At 48.5% G+C, this 14,718-nt stretch overlaps 1 protein-coding gene across 2 annotated transcripts; it reads right to left on the bottom strand.

Moving 5' to 3' along the window:
* Positions 1 to 251: 251 nt before the first annotated feature.
* LOC128347878 (tapasin-like) lies at positions 252 to 14,489 on the bottom strand. Of its 2 annotated transcripts, XM_053303111.1 has the most exons (8): positions 13,566 to 14,487; positions 12,675 to 12,896; positions 11,572 to 11,874; positions 9,153 to 9,485; positions 6,483 to 6,812; positions 4,722 to 4,811; positions 4,594 to 4,625; positions 252 to 2,755 (listed from the first exon to the last, which is right to left on the bottom strand). In XM_053303111.1, the coding sequence occupies exons 1-8, from the start codon at positions 13,621 to 13,623 to the stop codon at positions 2,744 to 2,746; spliced, it is 1,380 nt and encodes a 459-aa protein (XP_053159086.1). In that variant the 5' UTR covers positions 13,624 to 14,487; the 3' UTR covers positions 252 to 2,743. The 2 variants fall into 2 exon arrangements, with proteins under 2 accessions (XP_053159086.1, XP_053159087.1); XM_053303112.1 differs by lacking the exon at positions 12,675 to 12,896 and having other exon boundaries at positions 13,566 to 14,489.
* Positions 14,490 to 14,718: the final 229 nt, after the last annotated feature.

Here is a 14,718-nt window from a genome sequence, read left to right on the forward strand (position 1 = left end):
TGTAGGGTCTAATTTGGAAAGCACTCTGAAGCTTTCGTCCACTCTAAGTACACAGCATCACTCTTCATGAGACATGCAGCACAGTCCAGGCCATATTTACTCACACGTAAGCCCCACTGTGACCAATGGCACTTACTCCCTGGTAAATATAAATAGGATAATGTGTCACAGTAGCTTGAAAGCATGTTTAGTAGCAGCAGCATTCATCTGTCATAGAGGAAAGCAATGGACAGCAGTATCGCTCCAACATATTCTGGTTGTTTAAAGATCAATTTATTATCAATGGTGCTGCACAGAGCAGGATTCTGCCACAAAGGGCTTACAGCAGACAATCTCAGTTGCTCAGCCTACAGCATGGGGAAGGATGTTGGGCCAACACAGCAAGGAGAAGGACAAACATTCATCAGCTCTCACTGGGCTAAGAGTGCTGGAGACCCCCTAACTGAAGGCATCCGTAAAATCACTCCAGGAGCTTTCCCAGACAGCAGGTGTTACCACAGGTTTACTGCAAGTTCACAGTAAGTTGTCTTACTGTTGTCCCCAAAAACCAACACAAAAAGTGGATTTTTGTAACCCTGTTATAGATTGGGCTACACTCAAACGCACAGTGAAAACCCCAAATTATGTGTGAAGTGCTCCCTGATAACTCACAGGGACTCAGGGGTAAATCTGCCCAATATGTGAACGCACACCCTCCATTCCGGAGAAGATGTGAGCTAAGGGGCTTTAAAAGCCCTGTGTGAAAAACACCCAGGTGGCAATATCTGCAAAGGCACTGGGTGGGGGGGGGGCAGAGAGAAGATGCTGGTTCGGGGCCTAATCCTCACATGAAGTGTTCAGCCTGGCATTCCATTGGCTACAATCCAAATGGCTCAGAGACAGTGTTTTTCACACGGGGCTTTTAAAGCCCTTTAACTCACATCTCCTCCAGAATGGAGGGGGTGCGTTCACATATGGGCCAGATTTACCCCGAAGTCCCTGTGAGGTATCGGGGAGCAGTTCACACAAAATTCAGGTTTTTCACTATGCGTTAGAGTGTAGCCCAGCCCCAGTTTATATCCAGGGTAAAGAAAATCCACTGTGTGTGTCATTTTGGGGGGACAAGTTTGAGTTAGCAGTATAGCCTCTCAGTAAACCCGCGGTAAAGACTGCTGTGTGTAAAAGTCTCTGGAAAGCTAGCAGTTCTGGGAGGATGCTAGGCTCAGCCTCATCTCCTGGATATGCTCATTTTCTAAGTGCAGGGATCTTTTTCTCCTAATGGAACATTCTGTCATGTGAGCCCCCCATCTTCAGTCTGAAGTGGTACAGGCCAAACAAGAGAATGCAGTGTCATATGGAGTCCCCCACACCCAAAGATTTTTGGTTTGCACTTTAATGCAGCTGTGGCATCTACATACCCTTTCCCTCAGAAAGAGTAAACCAGCTGGGGGAGTACAATTATAATTGGGAAAATGGACTATTGAGGAAGAGGAAAGTCAGGTTGTAATTGTGTCAATCTTCCTGTTAGTTTGTGCAACTCTAGGAGAATGCCTTAACCCAGGGGTTCTTCTCAAAGCTGGATCCTCAGATGTTGTTGGCCTACAACTCCCATCATCCTCCCCAGGATAATGGGACTGCCTCCCCAGTCAAATTTGGAGTTCTCCTCACAGCTGCTTTAAAGCAAAATAAGTCATCAGGAGACGTTCTGTGGGACTTCTGGGTCAACTGAAGTTCAGCCTTCAGTGAGATGGCCGATGCTGCCCCCTGACATAGCAGCTCAGCCTGGCAATCCCGTCAGCCCAGAGGTCAAGAGCTTTATGCTCTGCTCTGAGCAATCCCAGCATGCCTCGTGCAAATGAAAGCTGCACCCCACACCCCTTTTATCACAGGAGGCATCCTTAATGCAGCTGGAGGAAGTCCGGGCTGCTGCTTGCATTCAACGCCGTCATCCCAGCCCCCTGTGGCTCAGTTTTCCTTCAATCAAAGTGGAACAAAGGCAGGTCAGAGACCACTTTGTGACAGAAACAGTATTGCTCTGTTGCACTGTCCTGTCTGTTTCTCCAGGAAATTTTTCACACAGGGCTTTTAAAGCCCTTTAAATCACATCTCCGCTGGAATTGAAGGTATGCGTTCACATATTGGCCAGATTTACCCCAAAGTCCCTGTGAGTTATCGGGAAACAGTTCACACACAATTTGGGTTTTTCACTGCGCCTTAGAATGTAGCTCGATTTCTATCCAGGGTAAAAAAACAACAACCACCACTCACTATTTGTGTTAGTTTTTTGGGACAACTTTGAATTCACAGTAAAGCCTCACCATAAACGTGCAGTAAAGCCTGCTCTGTGTAAAAGTCCCAGGTTGGGGTTTTTTGTTTTTAAATTATAGAATCTCCTTCGAAGGATACATAAATACCACCTGAAGTAAAGCTTCACCAGAGACTTTCAGAGCAGACACAGAAATGTGGGTTAGGGTGAGCAAATAAGAGATGTGAGGATGGAGAAGACACAGCAAACGCTTTCATAGCAGGGAGGAACAGAGGATGAGGGTCCTCACAGCCACCCCAATTACATAACAGCAGACACACAAAATCAAAACACACCAGTTCACATGCCATAGCAAGGAACAAGAAGGGTGTACGAGAACAGTGAAAGGACCCCAGAGTTTTCCAGCCTGCAATCAGTTTTTAGCTTCATCCCTTCAGCCAGAGGGAGATCCAAAGCAAGGCCAAACAAAACAAATGAAGCTTGGTCAGTTGCTCCGATTTATTCAAGTTTCTGTGAAGAGAAGAGAGACAGGAGGTGAGGTTTACCCAGCTGGGAGTTTTGGGGGTGTCCACATTGCTTTCCCGGAAGGGGTCTTGCTGAGGGACACTTTGGGAATGACCAACTCCTGGCTGTACTTGTGTTGCCATGAGAGCATCATGAATGCATGCGGGTAGGGAAGACACATTGTAATTGTGTCAATCTGTTAATTTGTACAAGTCTAGGAGAATGCCTTAACTCAGGGGTTCTCAAAGTTGGATCCCCAGATGTTGGCCTACAACTCACATCATCCACAGCCTTTGGCCAACAACATCTGGAGACCCAACTTTGAGGAATCCTGCCATAATCCTATAAATAGAACTCAACTAGCTGTGTCTACCCAGCAATCAGCAACTGCTTAGACAGGTTTAGCTCCATCTGTAGCTAGTGAGATGGGCATCCAACCTTTTGAATTCTGTCAACCATAGACTTATGATTTCATAGCTGAAAACAATGGTATTTTTACCTAATGGGTTTAATGCCTAACCTAATCATCTCATCTCCAGTCCCACAAGCTTTACTACAAACTTTAACAGCATCTCTGATATGTGAGTCATTTGCATGTTAGTTAACATTAAAATTTGCCGCATGCTGACTCATTCAGGTTAAAGCAAAGCTGAAAGAGTTTGATTTTCAGAACAGTGCTTCAAACCAGAAATGACATCACATTTTTGAAGAGAGGAACCTAGGAAGCTGCCTTGTGCTGAGCCAGGCCACGGATACCTCCAGGATGCTTCCCCTCAGTGACAGCATCTTTCCAAGGTCTCTGGCATAGAAGGGTCTTCCATGGCATCCAACACCTACTGCCTAATGTTGCCTAGGACTGTACCTGGGATGGGATGGAGCTCAGTGGCAGAGCATCGGCTTTGCATGCAGAAGGTTCCAGCTTCACTTCCTGGCAGCGTCACCAGATGAGGTGGGGAGAGACTCCTGCCTAAAACCTTGGAGAGTCAGTGGAACACTGACTGTTATGCTGCCAGTCAGAGTAAACAATATTGAATGAGATGGACCAATGGTCTGGCCCAAGACAACTTCCTATGTTCCAGGACCTTTCACATACAAACAAGGTGCTCCAGCCCTGAGCATCAGCAACATATGAAACTGCTTCCTACCAAGTCAGTTGATGGGTCCCCCTGGCCTGGCACTCTCTACTCTGACTGGTAGCAGCTCTACTGGAAACCTTCTCCATGCAAAGCATGCACTCCGTCACTGAGCTATGGGCCTCCTCACAACTGTTAAATGTGAATCCAGTTTTGATCCTCTCCCAGGTCATGAGCAGAGAGCGAGGTCTTCCCCAGCCCTGCTACTGGAGACACTGCCAGGGAGTGAACCTGGGAACTTTTGCATGCAAAACAGCACCTCTGCCACAGCCCATTGCAAAGATGGGGGCCACTTTGGAGAGATGAACTGGGAACCCCCAAGGGCTGAAGCATCTGTCCCAGAGAGCTTGGGATGTCTGTTTCATGGAAGGGGAGATAAACAAGGAAGGGAGCCCATTACCTAGCTGTACACCTTGAAGCAGAAAAAGCCTTCCAAACTATCACTCTCCCTCTGATCCATTGCATTGTGACCTTGCCCTGGCAACCCAAAGGTCTGCCCCCACCCGGTCCCTCCAGCAGCCATGAAGAGCATGTGGAGGCTTGGCTGGCATCATGATGGCCAACTGCCAAAAACCCCAAACAAGAACTTGGGACAATCCTGCCAAGGAAGGGCACTCAACGAATATGAATGATATTTATATACCGCTTTTCATCTAAAGTTCCCAAAGGGATTTACATACATACATACACTGGGGTGTTGTGTGCATTTACCTCCAATTTGGCTGTGTCTTTGCCTCCAAAGGCTGAAAAGGGAAAAAGGAAGAAAGGTTAATGGTGGGAGGAGGAGTGGAACTTCATTTAAGACGCAGATGGGGCACACTGGAGAGCAAAGGACTTACCGTGCTTGAAAAAAACCCGCAGGGCCCCAAACAGCACAAAGGCCAACAGGAAGAGGCCGATCGCATCTTCTGAAGAGGGGCCGGAGGAGCCTGGAGAGAAGCCAAGATGGAGGGATGTGTGTGAGAGAGAGAGACAAGAGGCCATGCCAGCCACTCTCTACTTCAAAGCCATACCCCCAGCCCATGAGCCATTCCCACAAATTTTGCCCAATGGTACCATCTCAGGGGACGAATGCTCCTAGAGGTTTCTGGCAATGTCTACCTTCCTAGCGATGGAAAATAAGCAAAATATTGAAAATAGAGCTCTCTCTGCATTATCACCCCTTCTTTTTCCCTACTGCCAAACGATTAGGGCAAAATTGCCATCATTTTAGCCAGAGGAAAGGTCAGGGTAACCAAGAACAAATTGTCGTAATCTCTCCATGGAGGATGTTACTGCCAATTTTTATTTCCATTCATCTGACATCATAGATGAAATTTTATAGGAATTCTAGTATTTTTAAAATGTTAAAAGCTTTTAATACGCCACTTCAAATTTGGCCTCATAATAAAAGCAGGATAACCCACTGAAAGTATTGCACCTCTTATCACCTCTGGTCCAACTTGAGGGGTGCAGACCTTGTCAAAAGACACAATGAGCATTCATCCCCCCCCCCCCCGCACCAGATGGTACTGATCACCCCATCTGTCTCAAACAGTTTTGTTTGGTCACTCACTCTTGTCCTGGTTGGTCCCAAACTATATTAATTAGCAGTTAAGGCCAAGTGCCCAGAGGCCAAGTTTGTAGCATCAGAGCAAACCACTGCACCACCTCGGCTCCTTTGCCAGGTTGCAAGATCAAACCAGAGGAGCCTGCAGGAACCTCCCTCCACTGCAACTCAATTGATTTGATTAGGTTGCTTACAAGTTTCACGAGGTTACTGGCAGTGCACCGAACTTACAGAAGAATCTATACAATGTGGCATTCACTATCCTACAATATTGCCAGTAAGGTTATGAGCACCAGAGGGGAAATGTCCTGCAGAAACTCCCCAATTTTTTATTTTTTAAAATTTAACATTTATGCCAAGAGAGGCACATCCCACCCTCCCATAAGACCATACTGAACTATACTGGTCGAGGGTCCCGCAAGCAGCACTTTCTCCCACCTTCCCCAGGCAGATCAGGAAGGAGGCGCTCTTTGAGCACACTTTGCTTATGCACCTGAGATCAGTAGATGACCCAGGCCAGGCAAAAACTGGCTTGAAACACTTTCAATCCATTTGCTTTTAGTGGACACACAGATATGAAACAACACAATTTCTGCCCCTGTTATCTACCGAGATCAATTTAGTCCCATCATAATCATGGCTCAGTTACTATACACTCTTAGTATTTATTACACTATTGCAGTAATAACTTTCCCACCACCTTGTAAGGTAGGCCAGTACAGGATTGAGAGGCAGTGTGGATTAGTGGTTAAAGCAGAGTTGCACCACTTCACCCCTCCAGCTGTTTTTGGACTACAACTCCCACAATCCTCAGTCACATCTCCTCGCCTTCTTCAGAGAGACAAGAGGTGGGGAGCTAAGATCAAGCTGCCACTCAGTTGGGCCCCTCCTCTCTCAGGGACATTTGTTCACCCCACCCCACCCCACCCACTTTGTTCAATTACAGCTACACTCCTGCCACAACCACTCTGGAGCGGGCACATCCAGATCTTTTTCATTTTTCAGACCTCACGGAGGCACCAATTCGTCTCCCTCCCTGCCCACGGCCTACCTGCCACGCTCAGTTTCACGGTCTTCTTGAGGCCAGCTTCCCCCAAGCCGACATGGGCCACATGGCAGCTGTAGGAAGCGCCATGGTCTTTAGGCTGGACAGCCTCCAAGCGGGCAAAGCTGGTGAAGCTGTAGGAGCCATCTGGCAACTGCCGGTGGCCAGATTCCCAGGTCTCCAGAAAGGGATCCTGGGGGGACTTGATGGGGCTGCGGCATTTCCAGCTGACAGACACGCCTGGGGGGTAGTAGCTAGAGATCTCGCAGGCCAGCTCAGCATGGGCACTGGGGGCCACTGAGAGTAGGGTCGGGCGCATGGTCACCATGGGAGGCTCTGGAGAGGAGAGAGAAAGAAAGCAAGGTGGAGGTGGCAGAAGGCAGAGCAAGCCAAGGGAAATGTGCCAAAGGGAGATGTGCCAAAGCCCACCCACCCCTCCAGCTGGGTGCGAGGTTTGCCACCTGTCCACCCGGAGTTGGAAGCCTGCCTTCTGCAGCATCATAAAGGAGACGGAGCACACTCAAAACCTACCCAAGCAGAGGAGGAGGAAGAAAGACAGACAGTTAAGGAGCTTCTCTCATTTGGCGAGAAGACTTGTCTAGTGGTAAATTATCCCCTTTTCTAAGCAAGAGATACCCTGGCCTGAACTTGGATGAATAACTACATGTGAGTGCTGTAAGCAGTGTTCCCTCTAACAGGGTTTCCCAGATTTTGTGGACTACAACTCCCATAATCCCCAAGTAAAAGCCATTGTAGCTGGGGATTCTGGGGATTGTAGTCCACAACATCTGGCAATCCATCTTAGAGGGAACACTGGCTGTAAGCATTTGCATTAATCATCATCATCATCATCATCAGCCATCCCAGGTCCTTGGGAAGGACTCAATGTCTGGATAAAACAAACCAGTCAATAACACCTGTCTGACTGTGTAAACAAGAAATAATAATAATAATTATTATTATTATTATTATTAACAATCTGTTGGTCAATTCACTGGCTAAAACAGTGTTCTTCCCTGTAAGGCAGGCCTGCTCAACTTCGGCCCTCCTGCAGAAGTTGGCCTACAATTCCCATAATTCCTGGCTATTGGCTGCTGTGGCTGAGAATTATGGGAGTTGTAGTCCAAAAACAGCTGGGGGGCCTAAGTTGAGCAGGCCTGCTGTAAGGCCTGGGGGTCAGTGACAGTTGCCCATCAAGCCTAAGTGCCGTTCCCTGACTAATTGTTTATTGGACCAGTGTGAAGTTATGGCCAAAGCTGAATATTCTGCACAGTCCTGCTGCACCATATGGAAGTGACTGCTCCCACAGTGCAGTGTTGCATTTTCCCTTAAAAGAGTCCCAGCCCCTGATGCTGGGCAAACAGAGTCCTCTTGAGCCCCTGAACCATCTTGGAAGCATGCACAGAGTGCTGGGAAGTGTAGCCCTTTCCAGTGCTTTCCCCACAGAGCTTCCAAAAGAGCTCAGTCTCTCTTAAAAGGCCCTCCCAGCCCTGAGAAAAGTGCTGAACTGTGCAGAGTCAGCACAGTGAGAAATGGCTCTCACACTGATGGTTTTCTGCCCTGCTTGAAAAATAATGAAGATCACTGGGCTAAAGAAGTGGACCTGAGTAAAAACTTGAATGGTTTGTTTTATAAACAAACTTCTTGGGAGGAAAGACAGCCTTATATGTGGAAATAAAAACCTCCAACTTAATACATTGTGTTCAACAGCCACAAAGATGTCTATTACACCGGAAACCACCTCCTGCCCCTGCAGCCTCAGGCTGGGCAACACAGATCTAGCATCATGCGTTATTGGATGATGAAACTGACTGACTTCAAGATGTTATTTTAGGAAACCAACAGAAAACGCTCTCTTCTAACACAGTTCTGAAACATAGGTTTCAGAATGTTTGTGCTTTTTTTTTCAAATGGGGGAAAAAAATCTGCTTGGTGATCCCTTAATTCTGTCTCCTTGTTTGGGGGCATTTTTAGCACATATTTTGAATGATGTAATTGGTGCCATTGCATTTTAAATGATTCATTTTCTCCTGGGTTGTTTTTTTTTTTTTTAAGTGACTTATTTGGTCTACAAATATTAATTCAATTTTTAAAAAATGATTAATCAATGAAACATTGCAGCTAGTTTAGGAACATAGGAAACTTTTTAGGAACATAGGAAACAGCAGGAGAGGGGGCATGCACATACCTCTTGCCTGTGGGCTTCTCAGAGGCAACTGGTGGGCCACTGTGTGAAACAGGAAGCTGGACTAGAGAGGCCTTCGGCCTGATCCGGCAAGGTTTTTCTTATATTCTTATGTCTTATACCATTGGTCCATCTAGCTCACTATTGTCTACACTGACTGGCAGCAGATCTCCTAGATTCCAGCAGGAGTCCCTCCCAGCTCTACCTGGAGATGCTGCCATGGAGTGAAACTGGGGCCTTATGAACGGAAGCAGGTGCTCTAGCATTGAGTTATGGCTCCATCTCCTAAGGGAAAGATCTTATTGCAGACAGCACTTGCATGTAGCCACCCAACCAAATGAAAACGAGGGCAGATCCTGCTTAGCAAAGGGGATAATTCATGCTTCTTACTGCAAAACAAACTCTTTATAATTCAGCACAGTGGCAAACAATGCACAAGAGAAGCAGACACTCACAGAAGCAGATACCAAGGGAGTCCCCATGCCACTCACCCACAACCTTCAGCTCCATGGCTTGCTGGGCGTGCAGATGGGGCAGGTAGACTGTACAGATATAGGTGCCCTCATGACGCACCCCAATATTTGTTAGGCGCAGTGAGACGTTGTTGCTCTCTGGGTCCAGGAATAGCTCAGCACCCTCCTCAGCCACAGAGATCCGGTGGGCTGCTCCATCATACGCCAGGATGACCCGGCCTGCCCCACGAAACTGGAGTCGCCACTCGACCGAAAACGGAACGGCAGGACCCGAGAACCCACAGTCAATGAGCACGTCCTGGCCCAGGCGGGACTGCAGCTGGGGGGTCCGGGTGAACACGGAGAGGACCGCTGGTAAAAGAGACCGGGGGGGGGCGTGAACCAAAGAAATTTGTCAGGGTAATTCTGAGCACGTGATCTCGATTCCGATCCACTCGGGGCAGCAAATGGATCAAAAACAGGCCAGCCTGGCCCCTCATAGCCGCTGACCCCTTGCTATGAATTCTCATACCCCACTGACACCTGTTCCCCTCCTCACATGAAGCCAAAATCCCCAACTCCAAGCACATGAGTTATCCAGAGAGTCTAGAAAATGCCTTTGCAAACTTTGGGGGAAATAATGTTTTCTTGTCCACTTATTTGCCTCCCCCAACACACACACACACACACACACACACACACACACACCCCACAGCAAGGAAAACATTCAGATTTCTCGGGCGGGGGGAGTGGGAGAAAGATCAGACAAGGAAGGTACAACAGAACGTGTCTTAGTTCAGCCCCAAAACTCATTCATCTCATATCAGAACTTCCCTCAATTCTAAAAGCCATTTTTGGCCTGGACTGGCCGTTCTGTGTATTTTGTGTCTTGCACTAGCCTGTTGTGAAGCAGTTAACCTCAATAGGCCAGGAAGAGACCCAAAATGTTCTTAAGCACCTAAAACCTCAATAGGTTTTCTATTATCTCAAGAATCTGCTACTATCTGGGGGAGATGCTTCTGAAATAAGTATTGAGCCATCAGATGCGGGGATGTTTGCCTATCTCCAAGAAGAAGAATTGACACCTGACACTATCTCTTCCACACTATAACTTTTCTCTATAAAGGAAACAGCCAGCTTGTGTGTGTAAAGTTAGGTGGGGTGGTAGTTTGTCATCAGAAGGACTCTTGAGGTTGTTATTCCCAGAATGTAACTTTTGTGTTAATTTAGCTTTGTTAGCTGTGACCATGCTGCATGGCTCCTAGGAGTGTGCAGAGTTCACCATGATGATGCAACCTTTTCTTTTCTGAACTGCAGCTTAAGACCCAAGATCTACTGAGCCTCCTTTATGGAACACCAGACTGGAAGAAAGATACCTCATTTATGCACTTTAACCATTTTGCTTGTTTGCATATAAACTGTCCTGCTTTTTATACCCACTTAAATAAACTAGATTTTGATCATTTTAAGCTTGATCAGGCTGGGAACTTGCTCTGTTCTTCCTCCATACATGCCTGCTCTGGCTACACTCCTTAAAGGGGCCTTAAGGCATTTTGCTATGAAAAGGGGAGATTTTAAAGTTAGTTTTGTCTCGTAGAAGACTGGTGGCAGCTCTACAGAAGAATTTTAAACAAACTTGGGGGAGGTGCAGCTCAGACAACCCTCTCCCGGTTCACCAAAGAAGGACCCCCTGCATAAGATAATGTGCAGATAATCTAGTCTAGATAATCAGTTTCCTCCAAGACTGTCTGGAGTTGGGAGGCTGCCACCCTCTCAATTACTTTGCCCAGCAATGGAAGGTTGGAGACAGGCCTATAATTGCCTGTCTCTGAGGAATCCAAGGCAGGCTTCTTCAGAAGAGGTCTAAAGATTGCCTCCTTAAGGCAAGGAGGCATCCTGCCCTGCCTCAGAGAATCATTTATGATTTCTACCAGGCCTCCTACAACAACCTCTCTGCCAGACAGAATAAGCCATGTTGGACAAGGGTCAAGAGAACAGGTGGTAGGTCTCACTGCTCCAAGCAGCTTGTAAATATCCTCAGGAGTCACAAACTGGAACTGTGAAATTCTATCTACAAAGAACTAATTAAAAACATCACAGCAGGTAATTGATAGTTCCAAATTCAGATTCAAGGAAGGAGAGGCATGTACTAGCCCCCTCACAACCCTGAACAACTCCGCTGGACGTGAGCTCGCAGACGCAATATGGGCAGAAAAGAAACACTTCTTTGCTGCACGTATTGCCTGAGTGCTTTAAATGCTTTCTATGTTGTATGAGTCGAGGTAGTACTTTTTCCTTAACATCTTATAGCAAACAAGACAAACAAAACGGTTAAGGGGAGGGAATGCCATTTCTACCGCCTTGCTCCAAATCCTAACCCTTGGTTCTTTACTCCATTTAACTTTATTCCAGGGGAGACACCCCCAGGAGGAAGGAGGGGGGGACAGGAGGTGGGTACCTGTTGCCGTGGTGATGCCACTGGCAGCTGCATCCTGGTTCCAAGATGCTTCCTCATTCAGGATGCTGCTGACCCCATAGCCCGCTTCAGAGTGCTGGACGGTGGCAATGAACCACTTTCCCTTTTCCAGGGAGCGGGGGCAGTCCTTCTGCCCCACCAGGCCAGCAGCCCAAGGAACGTGGGCCTCTTGGGGAACGTAGGCATTGATCTCACAGGAGATGGAATCTGTGTCGCTTGGGTCCTCCCCCAGCCAGAGGGGGATGGCGCTGGAATCCTTCCCATTCCACAGAGTCCCTGACGGGTCTGCAGAGAGGGTGAGTGAGAAAGAGAGACGGGTGAAGGAACTCCATTACGGCAGTGCGGGGTGGGGGTGGATCTTGTCCAAGCTGCTAACTTAGCTCATGCCACTGACCATAATTTCATCTTTTCCTTTCTCGTTTGCCCTCACTGTCCACTCTTCAAAGTAATTTAGGTCTCATGTACAGTTCTGTGTTTTTGACCCTCTGTGTATTTGGCTAGAACGTGGAATGGAGAAATTGTCGGCCCCTCAAAAGTTGGCAAGTTTAGGAAAGGATAAGCCAGTTTGACATTAAACTCAAGAGCTGTTGTTCTGCCTTTTTATTGTGCTGGGTAACATTTTAACTTAGATTTTGACTATTATTTTTGGTGTTCCATGCTAAAACAATAAGAAGGGGGAAAGGAGGGAAGAAGCTCTCTTTTTGTCTTTGATCAGAAACCAAGGCAGCTCATAAATTCAACATTTGCACTAAAACATAATTTTGGAAGTCATCATGAGGTTAGGGAGACCCAATGAGGTCCAGTTATTTGGGATGTAGGGCCAATGTTCCCCTTCTGTCACAAACTCCTGGTTTGGCTTTGGGCAAGATTCCCCATCTAGACCTCAGTTCCCCACTCTGTAAAATGGGGATAACAGTGACCTCACCTTAGCAAGGAATAATTGCAAGGCTGATTGTGAGACTGAACGCAGCAAACCTGAAAAATACTGTCAGAAATTTAAAAAGGGAAGGGTGCCTCAGTACAGCGTGGGCTGTTGTGCTAATTGTCCAATGTGTTCTTGTGGGGAGGGGGTAGTGCAATAATACCCAATAACTGGAAGGCCAAGCCATGCTCCACTTCCGGGGGCAGCTCTGACTGGAGGAGTGCTTCTTTCATTTGTCTCCCTGGCGGGGGCAGCAGCAACATAGCACGACGCTGGGACAAGGCACTGGGCATCACCGACCCACTGCCCCCAGCCTCCTCCACAAACCAGCAGCCCAGCTTTGCCATCGAGGGCTCCAGTGGAGAACAGGTGCTCAGGACAACACCTAGATGAACAAGGGGGGGGGGAGAAACAAGAGTGTTGCTGGGCAAGTCAGTTCCTAAAGTCTCCCCTACTAACCACCTCACACAGATGGTGACTTTCCCTTCTGGCTTGCCTGAACACCGTACAGCATGGGTGCCAAGCCCCAGGTAGAGCAGGGGATGTCCAGCTTTTGCTGGCACTGCCATCAAGGAAAGAGAAAGTGCAAGGGAAACCCCAGGAACCCCTCCTTCCTGGAACTCACTGCCGGGGTGTAGCAAGGGGAGAGTGTGCGCCTGTGTTCACCCCTCTCCCCAGCGGACCCTCTGAGTGAGGAAAATAAAAAAGAAAAGAGGGAGGAGTGGGGCTGGGGGGCCGGGTTCTTTGAACCCATCTATAACTACACCCCTGCTGCTCACTGTAGACCCTGACCACGCCCACCCATTCCCAGGCAAGTCTCCATGGCCTTTTACAGCTGTAGCTCTTCCCAAACTTTGAAACCCCACTGGAGGGGAACTGGGCCTGCCGAATTGCTGTCTCTCCTGCAGCTGCTGCAAGGCTTTCCAGCCCCACACCCCACTTTCCCAGCCGTCCTAGCCTCCCCCCTCTCGACATTGGATTCAAAGTACCCCTCCCCCATCGCGCACAGGGCTTCTCCTTCCCCCGGGGACCCAGGCGTCCTGCATCCACTCACCAAGGAGGAAGAAGAGGAGGGGTTCCTTGCCCCAGACTGGGGCCAACGAGGCAGACATCAGAGCACGAGAAAAAGAGAGTGACCCAGCATCTGGGCAGGCAATGACAGGGAGGCAGTTACAAGTCGTGGCAGTGCTCAGTTTCCACTTTCGCTTTCCAGCTCGGGTGCTTCGTTTCTTCGCAGGAGGCTGTGCTAAGATGTGCCTGTAGCAGCTGCCTGCTGTCCATTGGGAGAGCGGGGTTCGACTAGAAGACCTCCAGAGTCTCTACCCACTCTCTGCCCTTCGAGGCCATTGTGCAGCGATCTAGGGCACCGTCCAGCGCGGTCATCCATGTGTCAGGCGTTCCAAGGTTTGCACCTCCTTTTTGTTGGCAAAATCTTTCTTCTCTGGAGTTTTCCTCGCCTGCTTGTCTAATTCAACGCCAATGAGCTTTCCCAAAGCACATCACGAATAAACTGGGAAGAACAGACCTACAGGTGCAGAGACCCGGGAAATAAATAAGGAAACGAAAAACCAATCCCAGAGCGTGGCGGGGGTGGGTGCGGGGCGATTCGGAGGCTCCCGGAGAAGTCCAGAGATAACTACCAGTCACTGGGAGAAGAGGAGGTGAAGAGGCGCAGGTTGGCTTGCAGGCATGTGCTTGCTCTCTCCTCAGACCTCACCACCTTCGGAAAGCAGCCGAAGGAGGTGGAGCTGACTCTGATCAGGGCATTGTGGAGAATGTAGTAGTGTAGTTCAGTAGCTCAAAGAAAGCTCCCGAGCACCTCCCCTTCCTTTCTCCCCCCACCAGTCTAAGGCTTCCTCGTCCAATGGGAAAGCCGGGGGAGGGACTTCTGCTGGCAGCTCTAGTGCTTAACTTACTTTCAAAGCCCTTTCTTGCAGCTGCAGAGGAGGTCTCGGTGGCTCATATATCCCAGAAAGGAGGATACCTCGAGGGAGGATGTGTGAGAGTGAGTGTGCCTAGAGGGACTCTGTGTGTGTAGAGGGAGGTGTGTAGGGTGGGAAGGGAAAGAGTGTACTAGAATGGCTCTGTGTGTGTATGTAGAGGGAGGTGTGGGGGGTGGGAAGGAAAGGAGTGCACCTAGGGTGTGTGTGTGTGTGTATGTAGAGCAGGCTTGCTCACCTGCCCCCCAACTGGTTTTGGACTACAGC

This window comes from Hemicordylus capensis, chromosome 2 (assembly GCF_027244095.1).
Source record: "Hemicordylus capensis ecotype Gifberg chromosome 2, rHemCap1.1.pri, whole genome shotgun sequence".
Classification (NCBI taxonomy): Eukaryota; Metazoa; Chordata; class Lepidosauria; order Squamata; family Cordylidae; genus Hemicordylus; species Hemicordylus capensis.